General features: G+C 59.4%; 1 protein-coding gene across 8 annotated transcripts in view; it reads right to left on the reverse strand.

Moving 5' to 3' along the window:
- The window catches only part of CCDC85C (coiled-coil domain containing 85C), an 80,355-nt gene extending 60,577 nt beyond the window's left edge, over positions 1-19,778 (reverse strand). For 5 of the 8 annotated variants that reach the window (XM_070593243.1, XM_070593248.1, XM_070593249.1 and 2 more), the window contains exons 1-2: positions 18,701-19,640; positions 17,840-17,938 (exon numbers count right to left, since the gene is read on the reverse strand). In XM_070593243.1, coding sequence (XP_070449344.1) covers positions 17,840-17,938; positions 18,701-19,499 — 898 coding nt within the window. In that variant the 5' untranslated portion in view covers positions 19,500-19,640. Of the gene's footprint in view, positions 1-17,839; positions 17,939-18,700 lie in introns of all 8 variants that reach the window. The other 3 variants (XM_070593247.1, XM_008519532.2, XM_070593244.1) reach the window with 3 other exon arrangements.
- Between the last annotated feature and the right edge of the window lie 227 nt (positions 19,779-20,005).

Raw genomic sequence — 20,005 nt, forward strand, 5'->3', positions numbered from 1 at the left:
TTGCTATTCTGACTGAGCGATCTTTGGGCTGCATGGTCATACGCTGGTGATGGGACCTGCCCAAGGTCGAGGGGCCAGTGCGGGCACAGTTGGACCAACCTCTTCCTCCATCCCCCTGCCAGGCTTTGCCCCCCACATGACCTCGTCCAGTCTGTCACAGACATGCGTCCCCGAGTTCTCTTGCGTTCAGCTGTCCCAGGTGATGCCCCTGGAAGGGTGAGTAGAGGACCAGCGACAGCCAGGGGGGCAGATGGGAGAGGCTTGCATTCCCTCCTCACATGGAAGGGGTGCCAGGCCTGCCCCTCAGACCGCCCTCCAGAAGGGGCTGACAGGATGGAAGAGGTCAAGACCAAGCACAGTATCCCTTCTGAAGGCGCCCAGAGGGGATGTCCCACGACAGACAAGCAAAGCGCCCTGGATGTGTCCACAGACCAGGTGGTGAGATGACAAGACATTCGCAACACACTCACGTGAAAGAAGGTGGGGTCACAAACTGGAGGAACACACTGCGGCAAAATCTGTTTTTAAAAAGCGTGTCTTAGGTAGGATCCTGAAGAGAAGAAGGACCTTAGGTAAGAGCTAAGGAAATCTGATCAAGCATGCATCTAGTTAATACACCTGTATCAATACTGGCTCATCAGTGGTAACAAACGGACGTGACGGCTGTAGGAAGCTGGTGACAGGGGCAGCCGGGGGCAGGGTTTATGGGATCTCTCTCTATCTTCCCAATGAGTCTGTAAATCTAAAAACGGTCCTAGACAGCAAAGTTTATTTTAAAATGTGTGTACAGCAACTCTATACATGCGATAAGATTTCATAAACGCTACACACACACACACAGAAACGCGTGCATGGAAAGACATGTGCGTGTGAGCTGGGGTCTGCTGTCCAGTCGCCGTGTTGCGCCGACGTCACCGTCCTGGTCTTGACAAGGCACTAGACTTATGTAAGATGGCACTCCTGGAGGAAGCTGCGGAAGGGGACACAGGAGCCCCTGTACCGCTTTTGCAAATTCTTGCGAGTCTGTAATCATTTCAAAATAGAAAGTTAACAGAAGATGTGTATGGACCCCCCCACTTTCAACTCAGCGTTTCCTCTTCTGAGAACAGAGCAAAATGTTAACATCAGTTCTCTCCGGAGGGTAGGATTCTAGATGACTTTTAAATTTTGGTTTTGAACTTCTCAGTGTATTCTAAGCTTTCCACAATGAATAATGGGCTATTTAGGGGTGAGCAATCCTCTGCGTCTCCACCAGTGATAAATCACGGGGGGCAGGTGGGAGCCTGTGGCCTGAAAGGACGGGTGAGCCAGGACCCGATGAGACAGGAGCTGGAGGGGTGCCCCCAACCCCCAGCCGGGCAGGATGGTGTGAGCATCCTCACCCCCTCCTTGAATGCACTCCCCCCACAGAGCACAAAGGCGGGACCGCCGTGCCCTCTCCCCCCCGCCCCCAGTGGAGTTCACACATCAGCAGCCATCCTAGCGTCCCGGAGCTGCTGTCGGGGGATCCCAGGATAAATCAGGAAGGCAAGCTCAGGCTGGCAAAGGGGGGCTGCGCGTCTCAGATCAAACCAAAGGCAGAAACGACATCTGGGGCGCATGACGCACCGCGAGACATCGAACGTGGGGCACGCTGCTAAAACAAATCCTGCATGAGTTTGGAGCCAAGAAATTCCAGAAGAGCATTCCACTGGTGCTCGACTTTCACGGAACTGCCCCCCGCCCAAGGAGAAGACAAGAATCACGCTCGAAACTAGAATGTTCCTCCTGATTGTCTCTTTAACACGCCCATTTCAACAGCCAGTCCTCCCATGAGAAGTGAGAAAACCCGCCAATTACTGATGATAATATCACCACGGGCCGCATCCCAGTGGTACCAGAGGCAGTCTGGGTGCTGGGGTGCAAGGTGATTATTTTCTAAATTTTCTATAAAAAGCAGATAGTTGTTTTAGAAGAAGAAAGTTACTGATGGGGTAATCCTGCTTTTGCACAGAGAGGCAGGACAGGGTCATGGTTAGGGATGTGGGCCCAGGGCCGGAGTGCTGCGGGTCCATCCCAGCCCCGCCCTTCCTACACTGGACCTTGGGCTGTCCAACTGCTCTGTGCCTCGGTTTCCTCTTCTCCTCAAATGGGGAAAACATAAATGCCTTCGCTTTGTGAGGATTAAACAAGTGAACAGGTAGAGAGCACTGAGAACCTGCTAGCTATTATTGCTACTGCTGCTCTTCTTGTTACTAAGCACCTGTCTTGTGCCACCCTCAACAGCCTGTAACTTGAAACGGATGCAGTCACTCCATCTAACAGAGGCAGGAAGGTGAGGCACGTGGGTCTGCGTGTCTTGTCTGTGGTCGCACCGGTGGACCCACAACCACAGCTCAGGTGCAGGACCCTCCTGGACCCTCCCAGGTGGCACGGACCCTCAGGGTGCCAGCCAGGTACCCAAATCACCACCTCACGTGGGACCCGCCCGGGGAGTGGGCTTTGCCCCGCACAGCTGAGAGGCAGGCAAGACGCCAGAACTGGAGTCCCCTCCCCTGGACCTCAGGCCCGAGGCAGGAAAGTGGCCCTGCTCAGGGCACGGGGGCCAGGCCTGCTGCCCGATGGCCTCCTTCCACCTCTCTGTATAGCTGTCCCACTCTGCGCAGGACTTTCTTTCCAGGTCGCCCCTGCCTGCTTTGAGTGGCGCCCAGACCAAGCAGTAATGACAATCCAACATGACTCTAAGGCCCAGAGGGGGCAGGGCTGGGGGAGGTCAGAGGTCCCTTACAGATGGGCCTGAGGAGGACAGCCCTGGCCAAAGTCTCATGGTGGCTCCAGGACAGGCCCCTGACCCTCCTCCAGCACTCCTACAGAAAACAACCCCACACACATACACAGAAGCCAACTCAGAGACACCAAACCCTATCTGCCCCCCAAGCAGGGTGCAGCCTCGGGGGGCAGGGACACGGGGTCAGCAGGCACCACCCGGACAGGGCCCACCTGCCACTAACACCTCTCACAGCCAGTGGCACTCCCCTGGAGATGGCACAGCACAGTCGAGAAGGCCTGGGTGCTGGACCACCGAAATCTCCACTCTCCACCCAGTACACAGGGGGAAACTGAGGCAGAGGGATGGGGGGCAATTGTGAAAGCCCACAGGCCAGGGGGCTCCTTTCTTCATCTGTGCCAGGGGGCCGATACCAATCCCCCCCAAATTGGGCCCCAGCAGCCCCAGGAGTCCTCCTCCTGAAGCCTCTTAGTGACAAACGCACGCAATTTCAGGAAGCAAGCTCCTTAATGAGGAATCATTTCCATATGCCAACTCATCACTCTCACTCACGAGCATCTTCTTGTCTGAGACACGGAGAGGAACAGTGATGAGGCAGCGAGGCATCCCCAGCCCCCCGACCCCACTGGCCGCCCCTTCCAGTGCCCCTGCTGCTGCCCGTTCAGATCCCCCAACCAAAGCATACCAGGCGGCCTCGGGGCTGGCGCACCACAGCCAAGCCCCACAGCCACAGGCACACCTTCAGAGCTCGAGAGGCCCCGGCCTTTCTGACCCAGGGGCCTGCTTGCTGCTGTGGGCAGGGGTGGGAGGGACGGTCCCAACAGCACAGGAGTGTGCAGAGCAGTGGCAAAGATCCTGGCTGAGCCCACCAGCCCCACCCAGTCCACCCTGCCTTCCCCCGACCTGGGCAGCCTCCCCACTGGGACCTTCGCCTTCCTGCAGATACCCCCCACCTGGGCCCACTGGAGGCTCCAGCCACCCAGGGTATTAAAAGGATAAAACCTAAGGACAGGAGTAAGGGCACCAGGGCCTGTCATCCGACGCGGCCACCTGATTCAGGAGAGGCCATCACCGGCGCCAAGTGCCCAGCGCCCAGGGTTCAGAGCGGGACTCCCTCAGCCCCGACACCCCCACTGCCATCGGTCACTCTCCCTTCCAAGCTCTCCTCCCCCCTCATCCTCTGTGAATCCTGATAAAAACAGCGTCAGTGCCTGATGTTAACGGTCAGAACTAAGTCTCATGCAAGGCCACTGAGGGAGGCTGTGATTGTTCGTCTCTATTTATTAGGAAAAAACAACCAAGAACGGCAGATGCAGATTTATTCCAACTCCTGACGAGGCGGCCCTCAGAGATCCCTAATCCAAGGATCTGCCTCAAAGGTGACAAAGCCAAGCTGGGGACAGGATGGGGGAGGGGAGGGGAGGAGGAGCAGGGAGGGGAGGGGAGGGGGAGAGGAGAGGGCCCAGCCCCTCTGAGTACCTCAACAAGATCACACTGCCACTCACCACTCCCCTGCCTGGGGGTCTCCCTGGCCACAGTAGAGCAGCTCGGGCGTGGTGTGGTGGAGAAACCAGGCCCAGAGGTCTGGGCGTCCAGATGTCCCACGCTTGGCAGCAGGAGGTCGTGGCAGAGCAGGTGCACCTGCAGCAGAACTGCCTGTGCTCTGTGCAGCCTGAGGCTCTCCGTGCCGGTCCCCACTTCTCTGTCTTGGCAGTGGGCTGACCCCGCCTCCCCCGCAGGCTCGTTCCCAGGTGCAGAAGTAGGACATGGCAGCAGACGGCCACTCTGGCCTGGAGTCCCACACCACAGGAGGTCTGGAAATGTCTGCTACAAGAGTAAGCAAAGCCGCGTCACCCTGCCCGCCAGCCTCTGCTGCCCCATCTGCGTGGAGAACGTGGCGAGTCCAGTCCAGCGTCCCTCGGCGTCCCTGCTCGCCCTGCCCACCCCTCGCCCAGGGCCCCCCTGCACACACCGAGGCCCACAGTCCTCCTAGGCCGCTTTCTCCAATTGGGACCATCCTTCCAGCTTCTTCCACCTGCCAATCAGCAAACCACTGAGGGGCAAACAGGGACGATGCTTGGGTGATAGGGCATCTCAGCTGGACACAGGTCTCACCCGTCCCCCCAAAACCAGCCTGCCCCACTGGCGTCCAGGATGCCGAAAACAGCAGCTGGCGTGCAAGTAAATTAGCACCTTTCAGAGTCAAACGTCACTGGCCGGGCGCTGGCCCATTAGTCCAGCACATGAACCACCTTCTTCTCGCCCCCGGGCCTCCCGCAGAGGCTCTCAAGCCTGTCATTTTCATTAAGGCACCAATGCATGTATATTTAGCCAGAGAAAAGGGAGCCCACAGACCTATTCGAAAGTCACCAGAGGCCTGGTCTGTAGGAGGAGGGAGGAAGGACCAAAGTTGCAATTCAAAAGAAGAAAATTAGAAGCTTCCCCATTTTCATTCTGCTCCTGCTGGCAATGGCTGCTACACTGGCAGCATGGGGAGCTGGCACGTGAGGCCTATGGGGGGCGAGCTGGGAAAGTGAAGCCTGGGGGGAGGGTGGCCAGTGATCACTCCTGGCTGCTGCCTTCTGATTCCAGGTCAGATCCTTCCCCACCTGGAGGAGCCCCTGGAAGGTGAGGGCCTGAGGGTGGAAACTGGGTCACTGTGCATAGAAATGTCCAAAAAAATACCCCAAAGAGCACTAGTTTGGCTGGATGGGAGGAGGGTCCTGGCTGGGAGCTGATACCCAGGGAGGACCCAGGCATCTAGAACTTTCCCAAGTTCCTCCGGGGTCTCTGAGCCCCTGGTCCAAATGCCTCATCTCACAGATGGGTAAACTGAGGCCAAGGGAAAACAGGATGAGATCAAGGCAGAAAGGAAAGAACACGGAGAGAGACATCCAGGAAGCAAAGATTTGCATGAAAACATCCACCCAACCCTAAAACCCTCATATAAATACAAACAACTTCAGGAAAGATGCACAAGGGGCGTGGCCTCTGAGCAAGCAGGGCGCCGCGGGGGTGAGCCAGAGCATGCCGCTCAAACCCACCGGACAGCAGGCACAAACGGAGACCACTGGGTGTCCAGGACGCCTGGCCAGCCAAAGAAGGAAGACCTGCAGAGCTCACGGGGTGCCCCCGCGTCCTGCATGGAGCTTCCTGGCTGGGAGCACGCATTAAGTCCATTTATGTTTATTTGTTGAAGGCTTCGGGGAGGAACCTCACTAATCCTCCTACCGCTCGTCGTCTTCCCTGGGCCACAGACCACTCTCAACCTCTCATAAAAGCTGTGGGTGGTGTCCATGGAAAGATCATGAGTGGCTGTCATTTCAGGGCCCAGGGTTTCCTGAAGCCTGTCACAGCCCCGGTTAAGGAGTCCACTGAGTATGTGCCCGCTGACAGATCAGTGCGGGGAGGAGAGCACAGCTAGCCTTGAAGGCAGCAGAGATGCCAAGGGGCCGGAGGAGGCCCCGAGCTGGCCCAGGCATCTCCTTTCTTGCACGGCCCCCAAAATAAAGCCCCAGGCCAGGAGGTCTCCATGACCCTGCCCATGACACGTTTTTTCATATGGTAGGAGGGCAGACCTGGTGGGGCAGCTGCTCCCCCATGCCTCCCTCCTGCTCAGAGTTTGGGTTGCATCAAAAACAAGGGGTCTTTTCATCCCGCATTCCCCACAGCATTTCAGCCCCACACTTGGGAGCGGATCACGTTGCCTATAACCTGGCCGGCGCTCATGGAACGAGGTCTTAACTCATGGAAAGGGATTAAGGACTCTGCAGGGGGAGAGGCAAAATGAAAGCAGCAGCAGGCTCAGGACCACCCTCCAGGGTGGGGACCTTGTGGCAGGACGGCAGGGAGCACCCCCAGGGCCTCCCGACCACACTCCCAGATGGCTCCATCCCACCCTGTCAGCAGGACGGAGTCCGGGATGGGCAAAAGCTGCAGAGACAGGCTCATAAGAAACCCCGGCCTGGGGCCAGGAAATGCCCCCCCGGAGGGAGGGCAGCAGGAGGAACATGGGGGCCTGGCAGGGTGCAGGGGGTTTTGGGGACCTCCAGGGCATTGACTCAGGGTCCCCCCATCAACATGGCTCTCACCATGGGCTCCCACCACCATCAGCGCCATCGTTGCATTTCCAGAGCAAGGGGGTTCAGAAAGGGCTTACCTCTGACCCTCCAGTCCCCAAGGTCAGGGAAGCCCGAACATCAGCCCCTCTTTCCGGGGAGCCAGCACCTCATCCAGGCCCTCACAGGGGGCAAGGATGGCAGTTTCTCCATGCCATCCAGCTGTGACCTCCCTGAGGTCACCCTGACTGCCCCCCCAACAGACACACACAGCAGCAAGCTCAGCAGCAAGGACACAAAGAGGCACAGGAACAGCAGGGCCAGAGCCCCAGGTGTGGCATGTAATGGCCTCATCAGCCAGGGACCGGCTGGAGCAATGGTCTGCAGCTGGACCCAGGCAGCTCGTTTAACCCCAAGAGATGAGACTGCCCAGCGCAGAGGGCAGGAGGGGAGCCATGCTCAAAACTGGTAACGGCACAGCCAGGCGGATCTGCAGCCCCTCCAGGATGCTCCCGTCACGGAGCAGGTTGGAAGAGGGAATGCCGGCTGGCCTGGCCTGTGTCCATTCCTCGGCAACCTGGCCCCACCCTACCCCACTGTTTTAAAAGTCATTGTCTTTGTTTTCTGATCTTACAGGCCTCTTAGCCTCATGTTGAGGATAAGGAGCTGGGGGATGGGAGCTGGGGACTGCAGGGAAGACCTCTGGAGCCCCCCAGAGCCGTGTGGCCTTTCCCAGCTTGGGTTCCTGCCCGTACATGTGAGCCCACACACAAAGCCAGCAGCAGAAGTAGCATCCATGACTGCAGGGCAACCACCAAGAGCCTGGCTAGAGGCTCCTCCAGATGCCAAGTGGACCAGGGCTACTAGTCACACATCATGTGACAGTCCATCTCCAGGGGCTGGCCTAAGCCTGAAAGGAAGGGTGGGGTTTCAACAGGTGGCAGAGGTAGGAAAGGGTGATCCTGCAGGCAGCAGCGCCCACGGCCTGCTGTGTGCCTGGGGCAAGCAGGTCCAGCGCCAGCTCAAGTCTGAGGAGGCTGGCAGTGAGGTCGAGCTCGGTATCAGAGCTTCCTCTGCAGACAAGGGGCAGTCGCACAGCCCAATGAGGAGCTGTCTGGATCAGCGCTGCCCAACAGAACTCTCTGGAATGATGGAAGTGTTCCTTTTCTGCATTGTCAACAAGGTGCGAAGCCCTTGCAAGGGAGCTGGTTCAACTCAGAAGCTGAACTTTTCATGTTACTTCATCTTAATTAAACAGAATGAAAGCAGCCACTTGTGGGTAGTGGACGGCTAGCGGACAGCTCCCGGCCAGAGCCCGGAAACTTGAAGGGTGATAGCCACCAGTGAGGTGGAAGGCAAGGGAGCAGAGGAGAGAGGAAGGGGCCCAAACCCAGAGGGCACAGACTCAACAGGATGGTGACCAGCAGGACACTGGAAGCCGGGGCCTCAAGGTCAGGAGCAAGAGGGAGAGAGAGGTGTGGGCTCAGCACAGGGCAGGAGGGGCTGGAGAGGGAACCAGAAGCTGCTAGGAGCAAGGCTCTGTTCTAAAAGCCAAGCCAAGGGTGGGCATCAAACACTCTGAGAGGTCAGGACAAGGAGAGGCCGGGGCACCAAGCTGGAGCAGCCTTTCCGGGGGTTGGGACTGCCCGTGGGGCCAAGAAGCCAGGGGTGGGAAGGGGGAGGCTGGCCCCAGTGCTGGTGGGGAGCAATCCAGTGGTGAAGGGAGGGAGCCCGGGGCAAGGCGACCACAGGGAGAGGATTTTGTTTATTGCTGTGGACTAGGAAACAGGAGGCTGCTTGCAGGGGAAGGGGCCAGGAGGGCCCAAAGGAACAAGAGGAAGGAGACAATGGTGGGGGGGCCCCACAGGAGGGGCTGGGGGCCCCCTGGCCAGGCAGGACAGAAGGCGCTGAAAGAGGGAGAGACTCGCTGCTTAATTTTCTGTCCTACAGAAAAGTGGTGTGTGCACATTCCAGAAAATACGGAAAACAGAAAAAGGAGAAAGGGCAGGGCGGGAGCTTCCCATTGTCCCACTAGCTACAGAGATGTGAGGCGGCCGGGAAATCGAGCCTTCTGAGAGCCCTGGCGGGCAGCATGGCCGGAACCCACGACAAAGGGCCACTCCCGGAGCGGCTCATTAGGGAGAGGAGCCGGTGACAGGCGGCCGCATTCAGAGCCTGCACACAATCGGGCCCTTGTGGGGGCGGGGGCGGGGTGCTCCCGGAGCCTCTGATTCCAAGACAAGAGCGCGCCTCCTTCTTGCCTTACAACCCGGGAGACAACGGAAAGGCAGATTTGGGGAGACAAAGAGATTCTTCCCCTGACAGTGGATGGGCTATTTTTGGAAATGGGTCGACTCTTCTCCATCGCTGCCATCTCGGTGCCACCAGCCCTGCCTCCATCTGTCCCCTTGAATGCAGCCTAAAAAGGCCCCCCACCCCATCTGGGGCAGCCCAGCACCCCACAACGTGGGTGGTGAAGGCAAGTGCCTCCTTGGTGATGCCTGGAGGTCTGTTCTAGCTCCCAGGGCGGGAAGGTGGGAGAGCGAGCCAGGGTGTGTCCAGGGCCGGGGTAGGTGCTCACGAAATGCATGGCTGGCGGAATTCAAACCCAGCTTTCCACCGCTGCCTGGCAGCCCCCGCTGGGCACACCAAAGCCTTCTCCCTGGGCATCCACGCGGCAAAGGTCGGCGAGGGGACAACACAAATGGGCCTGTTTCTCCCTCACCGCTAACGTGAACTGACACTAGCCTCCCGGCCCGGCCCGGCCAGGCTCTGTGATGCCCTAGCGTGGAGCAGCGTCCTCGCCTCCAGCTGACCTGCTGACGGGCCATCTCGAGCTTGGGCGGCCCCCGCAGGCCCAGTGGCTTTTCTCCCGGAGTTTCCCACTGTGGCTCTGGCTGCCCAGCAGAAGCCCCAGGGAGCTTCTACAACCACCGAGGCCATGGCTGGGGGCGGGTCCAGACACAGTGTTTTTAAAGTTCCACGGTAACATCTAACGTGCAGCCACAGTGAGGAACCTCTGGTAAAAGCAAGCGTGTATTTTTTAGTAAGTGTTAAAGGGAAACAGAGAAGTGGGGTGTGCGAGGCACCACCCTCGGAGAGAGGGCTGAGTTTTTTAGAACCAGCTGAAGACCATTTGGTGCCAAATGGAGCAAATGGAAAAAGAAAGGCAGGTGGCCAAAGTGACTTGAACACTGTCAGGTTTAAAACAAGAGGGAGGGGGCCGACCCGCTGGCGTACTGGTTAAGTTCACGGGCTCTGCTTCAGCAGCCCAGGGTTCGCCGGTTCGGACCCTGGGCGCAGAGCTACGCACCGCTCATCAAGCCAGGCTGAGGCGGCATCCCACACAGAAGAACTAGAATGACCTACAACTAGGATATACAACTATGTACGGGGGCTTTGGGGAGAAAAAAAAAAGATGAAGATTGACAACAGATGTTAGCTCAGGGGCAATCCTCCTCACCAAAAAAAGAAAACAAACAAAAATGAGAGGCATTTACTGAGCACCTGCCATGGGCCGGGAAGCTGGACCCGCCCCTAAAGAAGGCTATGGACTCGGGGAGAGACAGGGGGGCAGGCAGAGGAACCTCAGGTCCAGAATGGGCAGTCCTGTCCTGGGCACACCCCACCCGGGGAACCGGAGCTCAGCACTCTACCAAGCGCCAAACCCTAGGCCTGTAAGAGGCGATCAGATGGCAGAGGCAAGTAATCCCACTGGGCTCTCAGTGCGGCCCTTCATGAGGACAGGCTGGTCAGGCGGGGTTCTCGGCCTCAGCCGGCACTGGGCAGAGTGGTACCTGTGTGTCACAGGCATCCACCCCACCTCCGCCACCCCAGGTGCTCAATCCTGAGACCTGCCCCAAGCTGAGGACCAACCACCAGGAAAGAGACAAAACCTGGGATGCAGGGTGTGGGGGTGGCAAGAATCCCCAGGAAAATAAAGCAGAGCCGGCTGGCAGGACCACAAATGTGACCGATGAGAGGCAGGATGGGCACGGCAGGTGGTCCATTTGTTGTGGCCCTGTCCCTCGTACAAACTCTGGGTGGAGGGGCCAGAGAATGCTAGCGTCTCTGGGATCCTCGGCACAGCCCATCCAAGCCACCCATTTTACAGATGGGAAGGTGAGGGCCCAGAGAGAGGAAGGGACTTGCACACAGTCTGGTCACAAGTGGGCTGAGGCCGCTGGTTCTGTGTTGTCCAATCCATAGAACAGCACTGGGTGGCACACTGTGCCCCAAAACCCCGAGATGTGGGGAACATGTCAGCTGACAGGGCCACTCTCAAGTCCAGCTGATGATCCGGCCATGTATTTATCAAGTAGGGAACAGAGAGAAAGGGAGGGGATGTTGCTATGTAAAGGATCTCGTTTCTGAGTGGACTCCTAACGGATGACTCTGGATCCCTTTGGAAAAGGTCATCAGAAAAGGCCACAGCTGGAACTGCCCCCAGCCTGAGGAAAAGCCCAACCCAGGGACATCAGGGGGAGACACAGGTGCAGTGGGAGGAGCTTCACAGGCCCCACCTGCTCCGGCCCAGCCCACTACCCAACCCCTCGTCCTGCATCCCCCAACCCACCCACCACCCCCACTAAGCCAGATGTGCCTGTGCCCCAGCTGTTCCTTCTGCCTCGCCCGGCCTCTCCTCCCCTGTTCTCCTCTGCTGGTACAAACCTCCGCCACCCTCAAGGTCCATCTCAGCTCCCAATTGCAGCCGCCCCCTCGCGGAGCTCCCAGCACAATGAAGAGGTTGATGGCCAGACCAGGGCACTTCTGAGAGTGAAAGGGGCGTGATGAACAGTCACCCCGGGAGGAGACGGCCACCCGGGCACGTGCAGGTGGGCAGCCAGGTGGGCGCAGGCTCCAGGGTCATGTGGACGGGAGCTCCTGGCCCCATCCCCACCCCCACATGACCTGGTGGACTTGCCTCCCAGCGCTGAGCCTTTTCCTCAGCAGAAGTGGAGATCCCAGTTGGGCCCAGCAATCACAGTGGGAGTCACATGGAAACACATAGCTCTCAGCAAGGTGCAGGCACAGTTGGTCCCACCCAAAAGACATTTGTGGAACCCATCCCTCTGTACTGGGAGTCAAGCTCAAGGCACAAGCTGAGAGGGCTCAGGGAGCGGTCAGGGAGGGCTCCAGCACCCACGTGGCCAAGCCCAGGGCGGGTCCCCTTCCCCTCCTAGTCTCCCATGAGTGCCCTTAGGGCTCCAAGCAGTTTGTTCAGGGATTTCCGGCTTTCCCAGGCACGGCATTTCCTCCCTTCTAAGATACCATCAGCCACAGATGCCCGCATACTTAACGACAGCTCTTCCACAGCAAGGGAGGGGAAGACCCTCCATCAAGAACACACTGATCTAAGATACACCCCACAGTGCAACAGAGAAGGGAAGATGCCCATCTTCCAATTCAGGAAATAACAATGCCAAATGGCCAGGGCCTCTCTCTGGCCAATGAGGAAGCTGGAAGGAGAGGGAAACAGACTTTCATCTATTTCCCAGGGCCATGGGTCTCGTCTTCAGTTAACACCCCACACCTCCCTTTAAACATCACATGCAGGGTGAGCCCAAGAACATTCACTGGCGAATCAGTGAAACTCCTGATCTTTCTGGCCTGCTCCCCAGAGAGCTGGAGACCGGTGGGACTTGTTCAAGAGCAGGCATCCATCACCGGGGGACCCAACTCCAGACCTGCCACAGAACCCTCCCCCCGCCTGCCCCTGCTGGCCTGTGGGGGCAGGGCACAGTGACAGAGGAATGTGTGACAGTGATCCTTGCTAGGAGGGGGACCACTCCTGACTTCCCATGAACAGAGGAACATCACGTCCCTTTAGCACACAAGTATGTTCCTCTGTTGCCAAACCTGGGGGATGCCACTGAGGTCCCTCATCATCTGGGTCCAGGGTGATGGCATGGCCTCCTTCCCAGCTCTGAAATCCCAGAGCGGTCCCTGCACCGATCCCAGGCACAGGTACCCAGCACCCAGGCTGCAGGCGTGGGCAGAGCGGCCGTGGCCGTGACTGCTCTGAGAGCGGGTACACAGTGGCGCTGCAGAGAGGGTGTCGTCCGCAGGTGCTGCTCCACTTGAGCCCCCAACAGCTCAGGACTGCCTGACCCTGGAGGTCAGAAGTCACAAGGAGGCAGACGGGCTGGGGGCAGGGCCTTGAAGCCGACCTGCTGGGTCTGAGAACCAGGGCCACTGGGGAGGCCCCAAGCTTCACCTGCTGCTGCCCCAGCCCGGCTGACACCAAGACGGACACCAGCCAAATGCTCCTGAATCACCACGCCCCCAGCCAGGCTACATGAATCACTGTGTGCTTAGCACTCAGGACTGGACAGAGTAACCGCTCAGTAAGCACCTGCTGATGTTTCCCTTCCTGCTTGAATAGCAAATACCCCCAACAACCCAGCCCCACCCTTCCGCCTCCCCGACTCGAACAAGCAGATTCCCAGAGCTGTCCAGGGTGACCCATCGCCATGGGTTCAGGAACACCCTTTCCCAGGTGTCCAGGCCAATGCTTGCACACCTCCCCTAATGGGGAGCTCCCCACCTCCAGAGGCAACCCAGTCCGCCTGGCCCACTCTTGTCCATGGGAGCTGAAGCCTGAATTGCTGGAACTTTGGGGCTCCGCCCCCAGGGGCTGCACACAGCACCAACCGCTTGGGCTGACAGCCCTCCCCACCTGGCAGCAGCTCCCCGGCCCAAGGCTTTTCTTCTCCCAACACAATTCCAGGTCTTTCTGTTCATATGAGGAGGCTTTCCCAGCTCCCCACATATGTCACGAGAACACCTCGCAGGCCCTGGACTCTCGGAGCCCGGGTCCAGACCCACCTGCAGACCTTACTCTGCTTGGTCCCACTGGAATGCCATCTCCCTTCCTTCAACTAGACAAAGACTCATGGCTCCAAGACAGGGTGGTGCAGGGGCTCCCCTCACAAGCCTGTGTTGGGGTGCCCCATCCCCACCCCCAAGAGGCAAATCTGCAGGGCACCAGGTGACAGTGGACTGAACCCACCCTGTAGGGCCCAACTCTAGGACCAGGGTGTGACTATCCTCAGGACACAGAAGAGGAAACGAGGTGCAGAGGTTCTAAGCTGCCATGCTTACACAGCAGGTGGCGAGGCCAGGATTCACCCAGGTCCCTCTGACCTGGAGCCAAGCAGGAGTCACTACCCCCAAGTACAGCCAGCGCTGAGTGCTCCAGCCAGGAGGACGGGGATCAGCATGTCAGGAGACAGCTACGTGGTGCAGTTTACAATCCCAAGGCTGGTCACGGCTTCCCACTTGGCAGAGGAGAAAAGAGAGGCCCACAGAGGTTCAGGAACTAGCCCAGAGTCCCAGGCTTCCAATTCCCTGTGCTGATGACGTCGACAAGCATGGTGAAGAAAGTCCACATGGGGAGAAAACACAGATTATGAGCAAGAGAGGAGTTCCTTGCTAATCGTGCTGCTCCAGGGATGACAGTAAACCAAGTTTGTGTCCTAGAAGCTCAAAGGCCAGGCCACCAGTGATGGGGCTGCTGGGGCCACCACAGCAGAGGGAAGCCAGCCTGGCACAGAGAAGGAAGGGAATGAAACCACAGAGGAAATGAGGGAGGACCCCAGCGCACGGAAGCCTGCACGGCACCTGCCGTCCCCATTCGCCAGACCGCTGGGTCTCCGTGAGCCATGTAGCTTCATGCAAGGAAACAGGAGGGCAGCACAGAAGCTCAGGGTCTGGCTTCCTGAGAAGAGGTGCCACACCTTTGCCACACAGGTTCCACCCCCGGTGGCCTCCCCACCCTCCCTGCGTCCACCTACAGGTCACCGGGGCCCCGCCCAGGACCAAGCTTGGGGAGGCCTTTCACAGCTGGTGGGGCCTCCCGTGGGAGTCCCTCTCAGTCCAACATGGCCAGTGTCCTGGCCCACAGGGGCAGCAGGCCCAGACTCTGACAGAGGAGATGCAAAACTGATCCCAGACCCCCCCCCAACGAGCACCATGGGTGCAAGTCAGCGCACCTCTCCAAGCCTCAGTTTCCCCATCTACAATATGAGACCATTTGGGAGCTCTGAACAGAATGGAGTTGGGGCTGGGAAGCTCTTTGTGCTAAACTGTGAAGTCCTGGGCACACCCTGGCCCTCCCCTGGGTCACCTGCCTGAGAGCTCCTCAGGGCCAGCCCTCCTTTTGTGCATGGCCCTGGGGGCCCAGCACCCCAAGGCCGCTGATGGATGGTCCCGGGTCAGGTTAGGCAGGGAGTGGGGAAAAGGCTTATCTAACCCGCCCCATTGTCTTCACGACCTTTGCTCCCAGCCTGGTTGGGTTTAGGAAAAGCCGCCTTAGCCGGTCCTGGCCAGGAGGCGCTGAGCTGAGAGGCCCCTCATAAAAGACCTATTCAGGGAACGCTCCGTCTTTTTTTAAAGGCCCAGACCACCCTCGCTCCATCCTCCCTGTAAACCAACAAAAATACAAGCAAGAGAACAAACCCATCTTATTTTGAGAAGCTCAAATTTTTAATCCAAACTTCTGAAAGTAAACAAAACCCCTCCACAGGCTTGCTGGAGGCCCGGCTTTCCCTAGGTCAGCTGAAGGGGAGTGGACGGAGGTGCTGGTAGAAGGGGACATGGAGGCAGGAGAAAGAAGGTGGGGCACACAGGATGGGGGAGGGGCAGGGGAGAAATCGTTGAAAATGCTTCTATTTGAAAATTGCATCAGTTCAAGCGGGCAAATGTGACTTTCTGGTGTTTGGGGCTCACCTGCCTCAATTTGCCTTGCTGGATTAGAGCAAAGAGCACCCTAGGCCAGACTTCAGTCAGCCCAGTGCAGACCTCCGGCCATTTCTATTTGCATATGCATTCACAGGCTGCCAGGTCCGGCCCCAGCCAGAGACTGCCTTGAATACAGATGGGCCACCTCCCACCACAGCCCTCTGGGGCCTTCCAGGAGGACACCCAGGAGGGCTGCAGGTACTCCACAGCTCCCAAAAGAGGACTACAGGACCACCATTCCCCGGTTCCTTGGCAGGTGCAGCCAGACAAGGGCTCGGTCACAAACATTCAGGCGAGCTGTCTGTCTAAACAGCAGAGCTGTGCAGAGAACACGGAAGTCTGTTTGGCAAGCCCCCAATGGGGTCCCTATCATTTTTCACAAGCAGCCTTGGAAGAAATATGCATGACAAGGATTCTGACAAGTGTTAAGACCCAGTGCGTGCAGCTCCTGGCCTCCCTCGACCTCATGTGGATAAAGGGGGCTCTATGGCTTTGCCACACTTCACAGATGAAGAGCGGAGAGAGGCTCAGAGAAGTTAAGTAACTTGCCAAGGCAAGAGGGGTGGAGATTTGAATGCGAGAGAGCCTGACCCCACCGGGTAATGGGGTTATCAACCATCTGCTCAGTAGTCACCGATAAGCAAGTGACACTTCCCAGGACGGGAGAACGAGGGCAAACCTGGGTCAGGAATCAAGAACAGGGAGTCACCAGTGTCTGCTGATTAATAGTATCAGCCAAAATGACAACAGACCAGAGATGCAAGTCAGCCCATGGCAGGAGCAGTAGGGGACCCAGGCAGACCCACCCAGGCCACTGGAACTGAGACACTTCCAATCTCAACTGCCTTCCCAGGCAGCACTCAGAACCTCTCTCAGCCTCCACCTGCCTGTCTGTAAAATGAGCATAATACTACCTCGCCAGGTTCCCATGAGGATGAGCTGAGGATGAGCAAATCCATAAGGCTCCAGCCCACTATCTGACTCCACCATCTCCAGCATCCGACAGACACTCACTAGCTTTCTCATCTCCAGCTCACTGGTCACGCCACTTAAAACTACAGGTGTGAGTACAGAAAAGTAGTTTCTAGGAGAAGGGCCTCTCCTTGTTTCTAGGCATCCTGTTCATATTGTTGGAAGAACATCTCAAGGCCACGCATGTCTTTAAGAGACAAAACTAAATAATAACAACCCCGTCCATAACTGAAATTTGTGACGATGCTGCTGAATCCTTAGTTCACCCCAAAGAAAGCTTTGCCGCCACAAAATCTGCAGCAGTCCTGTTCCAAGTGTGCATGGGACTTGGAGGGGCGTGGATTCTGCAGGAAATCCTACACCTCGACCCCCACCCACCCGATTGGGGTGGAAACCCTCAGGTGGAGGCCAGTCCCCCACTCCTGCGTCACTTGCTGCTGAAATGAAACACTGGGCCAGACAGGGGCCACATCTCCCGGTCCAATACATGACAGAACTTCCTGCAGATACGCTATGACACTCAAGCTCTTCAGTGCCCTGCAGAGAATCATTCTGGCCAAGTGTCACTATGACGCAGCTGAAAACCAGACAGCTTTCCTTTCCCAGGCCCGGGACTGCAGCAAGCCCCTCCTTCGTATCGTACTTGGGGAAGTGGGGGCCCAGAAACCTGACCCTCCCAAAGCTCCCAAGAAGGAGAGGCCAGAGAGGCTGAGACTGGGACTCCTCACTCCCAAGACCCTGAAACCCCAATAAACTAAGCCACTAACTTTGAGCTACTCCCACTGGCCTCAAGGAGCCTGTGGTGGGAGGTGGGGTGGATACAGAGTTACAAAGAGAAACCCGAGTTGCGCTCCTAGATTGCTAATCAGTAACAAAATATCCCTCTGAAGCCAGTCCTGCCCTGAACTCGCAAGCTGGGAGGGTATTAGGAAAAGTGTGCGGGGCTAGCACCCCACCTCCACCCGCCCAGTGCCCACCCCAGCCCCCACTCCAATGCACCTGCACCGGCCACTTGGCCACCAAACCAAAGAGCCCGCGTCCCTCCCCTGCTCAGGCTGTCACTCTGGGGAGGAACAGTCATTTACGACCTAGATACATTTTCTCAGAACCAGGAAAGCCTTTAAAAGAACCAGAAAGGGCTGTTTAATCTCCACCTTCAGGCAAATAGTTCCGGCAGCAGCAATTGCCACCAGAACTGGGAGCCAAGCCACCAAAAATGTGGAAGAACAGGGAGGCAGGAGAGGAGAGAGGCAGCTGGGAGGAGAAGGAACGGGAGCCCACTGCTCTGCTCCAGACTCACGCTGGGGGCCCCCTGCTCCGGGGCCCACGGTCACAGCACGGAAGACAGTAGCTGGGCTTTCCTGAGGCCAAAGGTCCTCCCACGGACCACTGGCACTTCCTGTAAGACAACCAACAGTTTACAAATACCTTCAGAGGCTTTATCTCCACCTCAAATGCCAGAGGCTGGAAGCATCATTTTCCACTCTCCAGAAAAGCAAACTGAGGCACGCAGAGCAGAGAAGCCAGGATCCACCCCAAGCACATACCCCCCAGGAAAGTGTCAGAGCCTCGGTTGAGAAAGGTCCCTCTGCCCTGAGAAGTGCAGAACTAACAGCAAACCAGGAGGGCTCTTAGCCCCGTCCTCTGGCCCAGCTGCCTCCAGGTCTCAACCCGGTTGCCCCTGCTCCCTCCCAACACTGCAGGCAGCCCAGAGGAAACCCAGCTGGCATCCCAGCCATTGCACACACCGGCTCAGATTTGGGGGCCGCCTGTTGCTCCAAATAAGAGGGAAATTCTGGTGCTCAAAGGACTTTTCATTTCTTTCCGAGAACTTCCCGCTCCCAGACAAGGATCTGAAAGGCTGGGATGAGGTGCGCCCAGCCAGCCCTGCAGTGCCAGACACTCACACTGACCACTCCGCAGAGGAGAAACTTTCTAGGGTCTGGCAGACCGGGCGGGCTGAGGATTAGGAGCTGGGCAGGGACACGCCTCCATCACTAGACCAGAAAAACACCACCCAACGCCCCACTGCGGGTGGGCGCGGCATCTCCCTGCCCGGAGTTCCGATGCCAGCCGGAGAACGGGTCTGCAGCGGCGGCCGCCCCTGGGAGAAAGGGCTGTGGCCCCGAGACCCGCGCGCCCTGGCTCGTGCTGTCCTTACCGTGCAGGCCGTTGGGGATGCTTCGGTGGTGCGGTGGCGCCGACAGGTCGTCCAGGGACCTGCGCGTGGCTACAGCCTTGCCGTCGGGGGCCTTGTGCGGCCCGGGGGGCAGCAGCGGGGGCGGGACGTGGTGGTGGTGATCCGGGCTGCCGCCGCTGCCCGCGCTGGACGTGCTGCTGCCGTCGCCCACGTCGCGGGTCCCCGCGCCCGCCGCGCCGCCCGCCAGCGGCCCGCTCAGGCTGGCCTGGCTGTCGATGGAGCTGCGGGAGCCCGCGCCGCCGCCGCCGCCGCCGCCCGCGCCGCCCGCGCCCCCCGCCAGCGCCGCGCGCTCCTCGTCCAGCAGCAGCACCAGCTCCTTGAGCTCCAGGTTCTCGCGCAGCAGGGCCTCCTGGCGCGCCTCGAGCTCGCGCAGCTTCTGCTGCGAGCGGGCCACCTCGTGCCACACGGCGCCGGCCGCGTGGCGCCCGAAGCGCTGCCACTCGCGCGCGAGCTTGCGCCCCTTCTGCCGGTCGTCGTCGAGGAAGCAGCAGAGCTCGCGTAGCTCCTGGTTGTCGTCCTGCAGCCGCTGGTTCACGTCCTTGAGGCCGCGGATCTCCAGCAGGTGCTGCTGCAGCCGCCGGTTCACGTCGCGCATCAGGCCGCCGTGCTCCAGCATGAGGCCCACCTTCTCGCCCTCGGCGCGCCGCAGCCGCCGCGCCAGCTCCTCCTTGCTCCAGCGCAGCAGCTCCTCGTCCGGCACCTGGCTCAGCTCCTCCGACGCCGCCGCCGCCACCGCCGCCGCCGCCGGGGGCTTTGCCATGGCGGGGCCGTCACCGCGGCATCGCCCGCGCCCTCGCCCGGCCGGCGCTCCCCGCGCCGGGGCTGCGCTGGGCCGGTCCGCGCGCGGCCGGGGGGCGGCCGGGGACGCGTGCGGCCCGCCTCGCGCCGCCTCGCGCGCGCTCACCCAGCGCCCGCCCGGGCCGCCCGGGAAGCCGCGCGTCTCGGGGCTCGGCGAGCGGGGACCGCAGCTGCGTCGGCGGCTGCCGTGCCGGGCGCTCTCCGGGCTCGGGCGAAGCAGGCGGAGGCCCGCCCCCCGCCCAGCTCCCGGAGCCCCAGCCGCCCCGCCCACTCCGGGCGGGGAGGGGGCGGAGCGCCGCGGCCGGGGCCCGCCTCCGGGGGAGCGAGGGGTGGGCGGAGGCGCGGCCGGCCCCCGACGTCCCCCCGCTCGGTGCGCCCGCCCGCTGGGCGCCCTGCCAGAGGCGCGTTCGAGCCGCGGTCCCGCCCTCCCGCCCGTCCGATTGGGCCTCTCTGGGGGTGTGTGGGAGG

Source organism: Equus przewalskii, chromosome 25 (assembly GCF_037783145.1).
Source record: "Equus przewalskii isolate Varuska chromosome 25, EquPr2, whole genome shotgun sequence".
In the NCBI taxonomy this organism is placed as follows: Eukaryota; Metazoa; Chordata; class Mammalia; order Perissodactyla; family Equidae; genus Equus; species Equus przewalskii.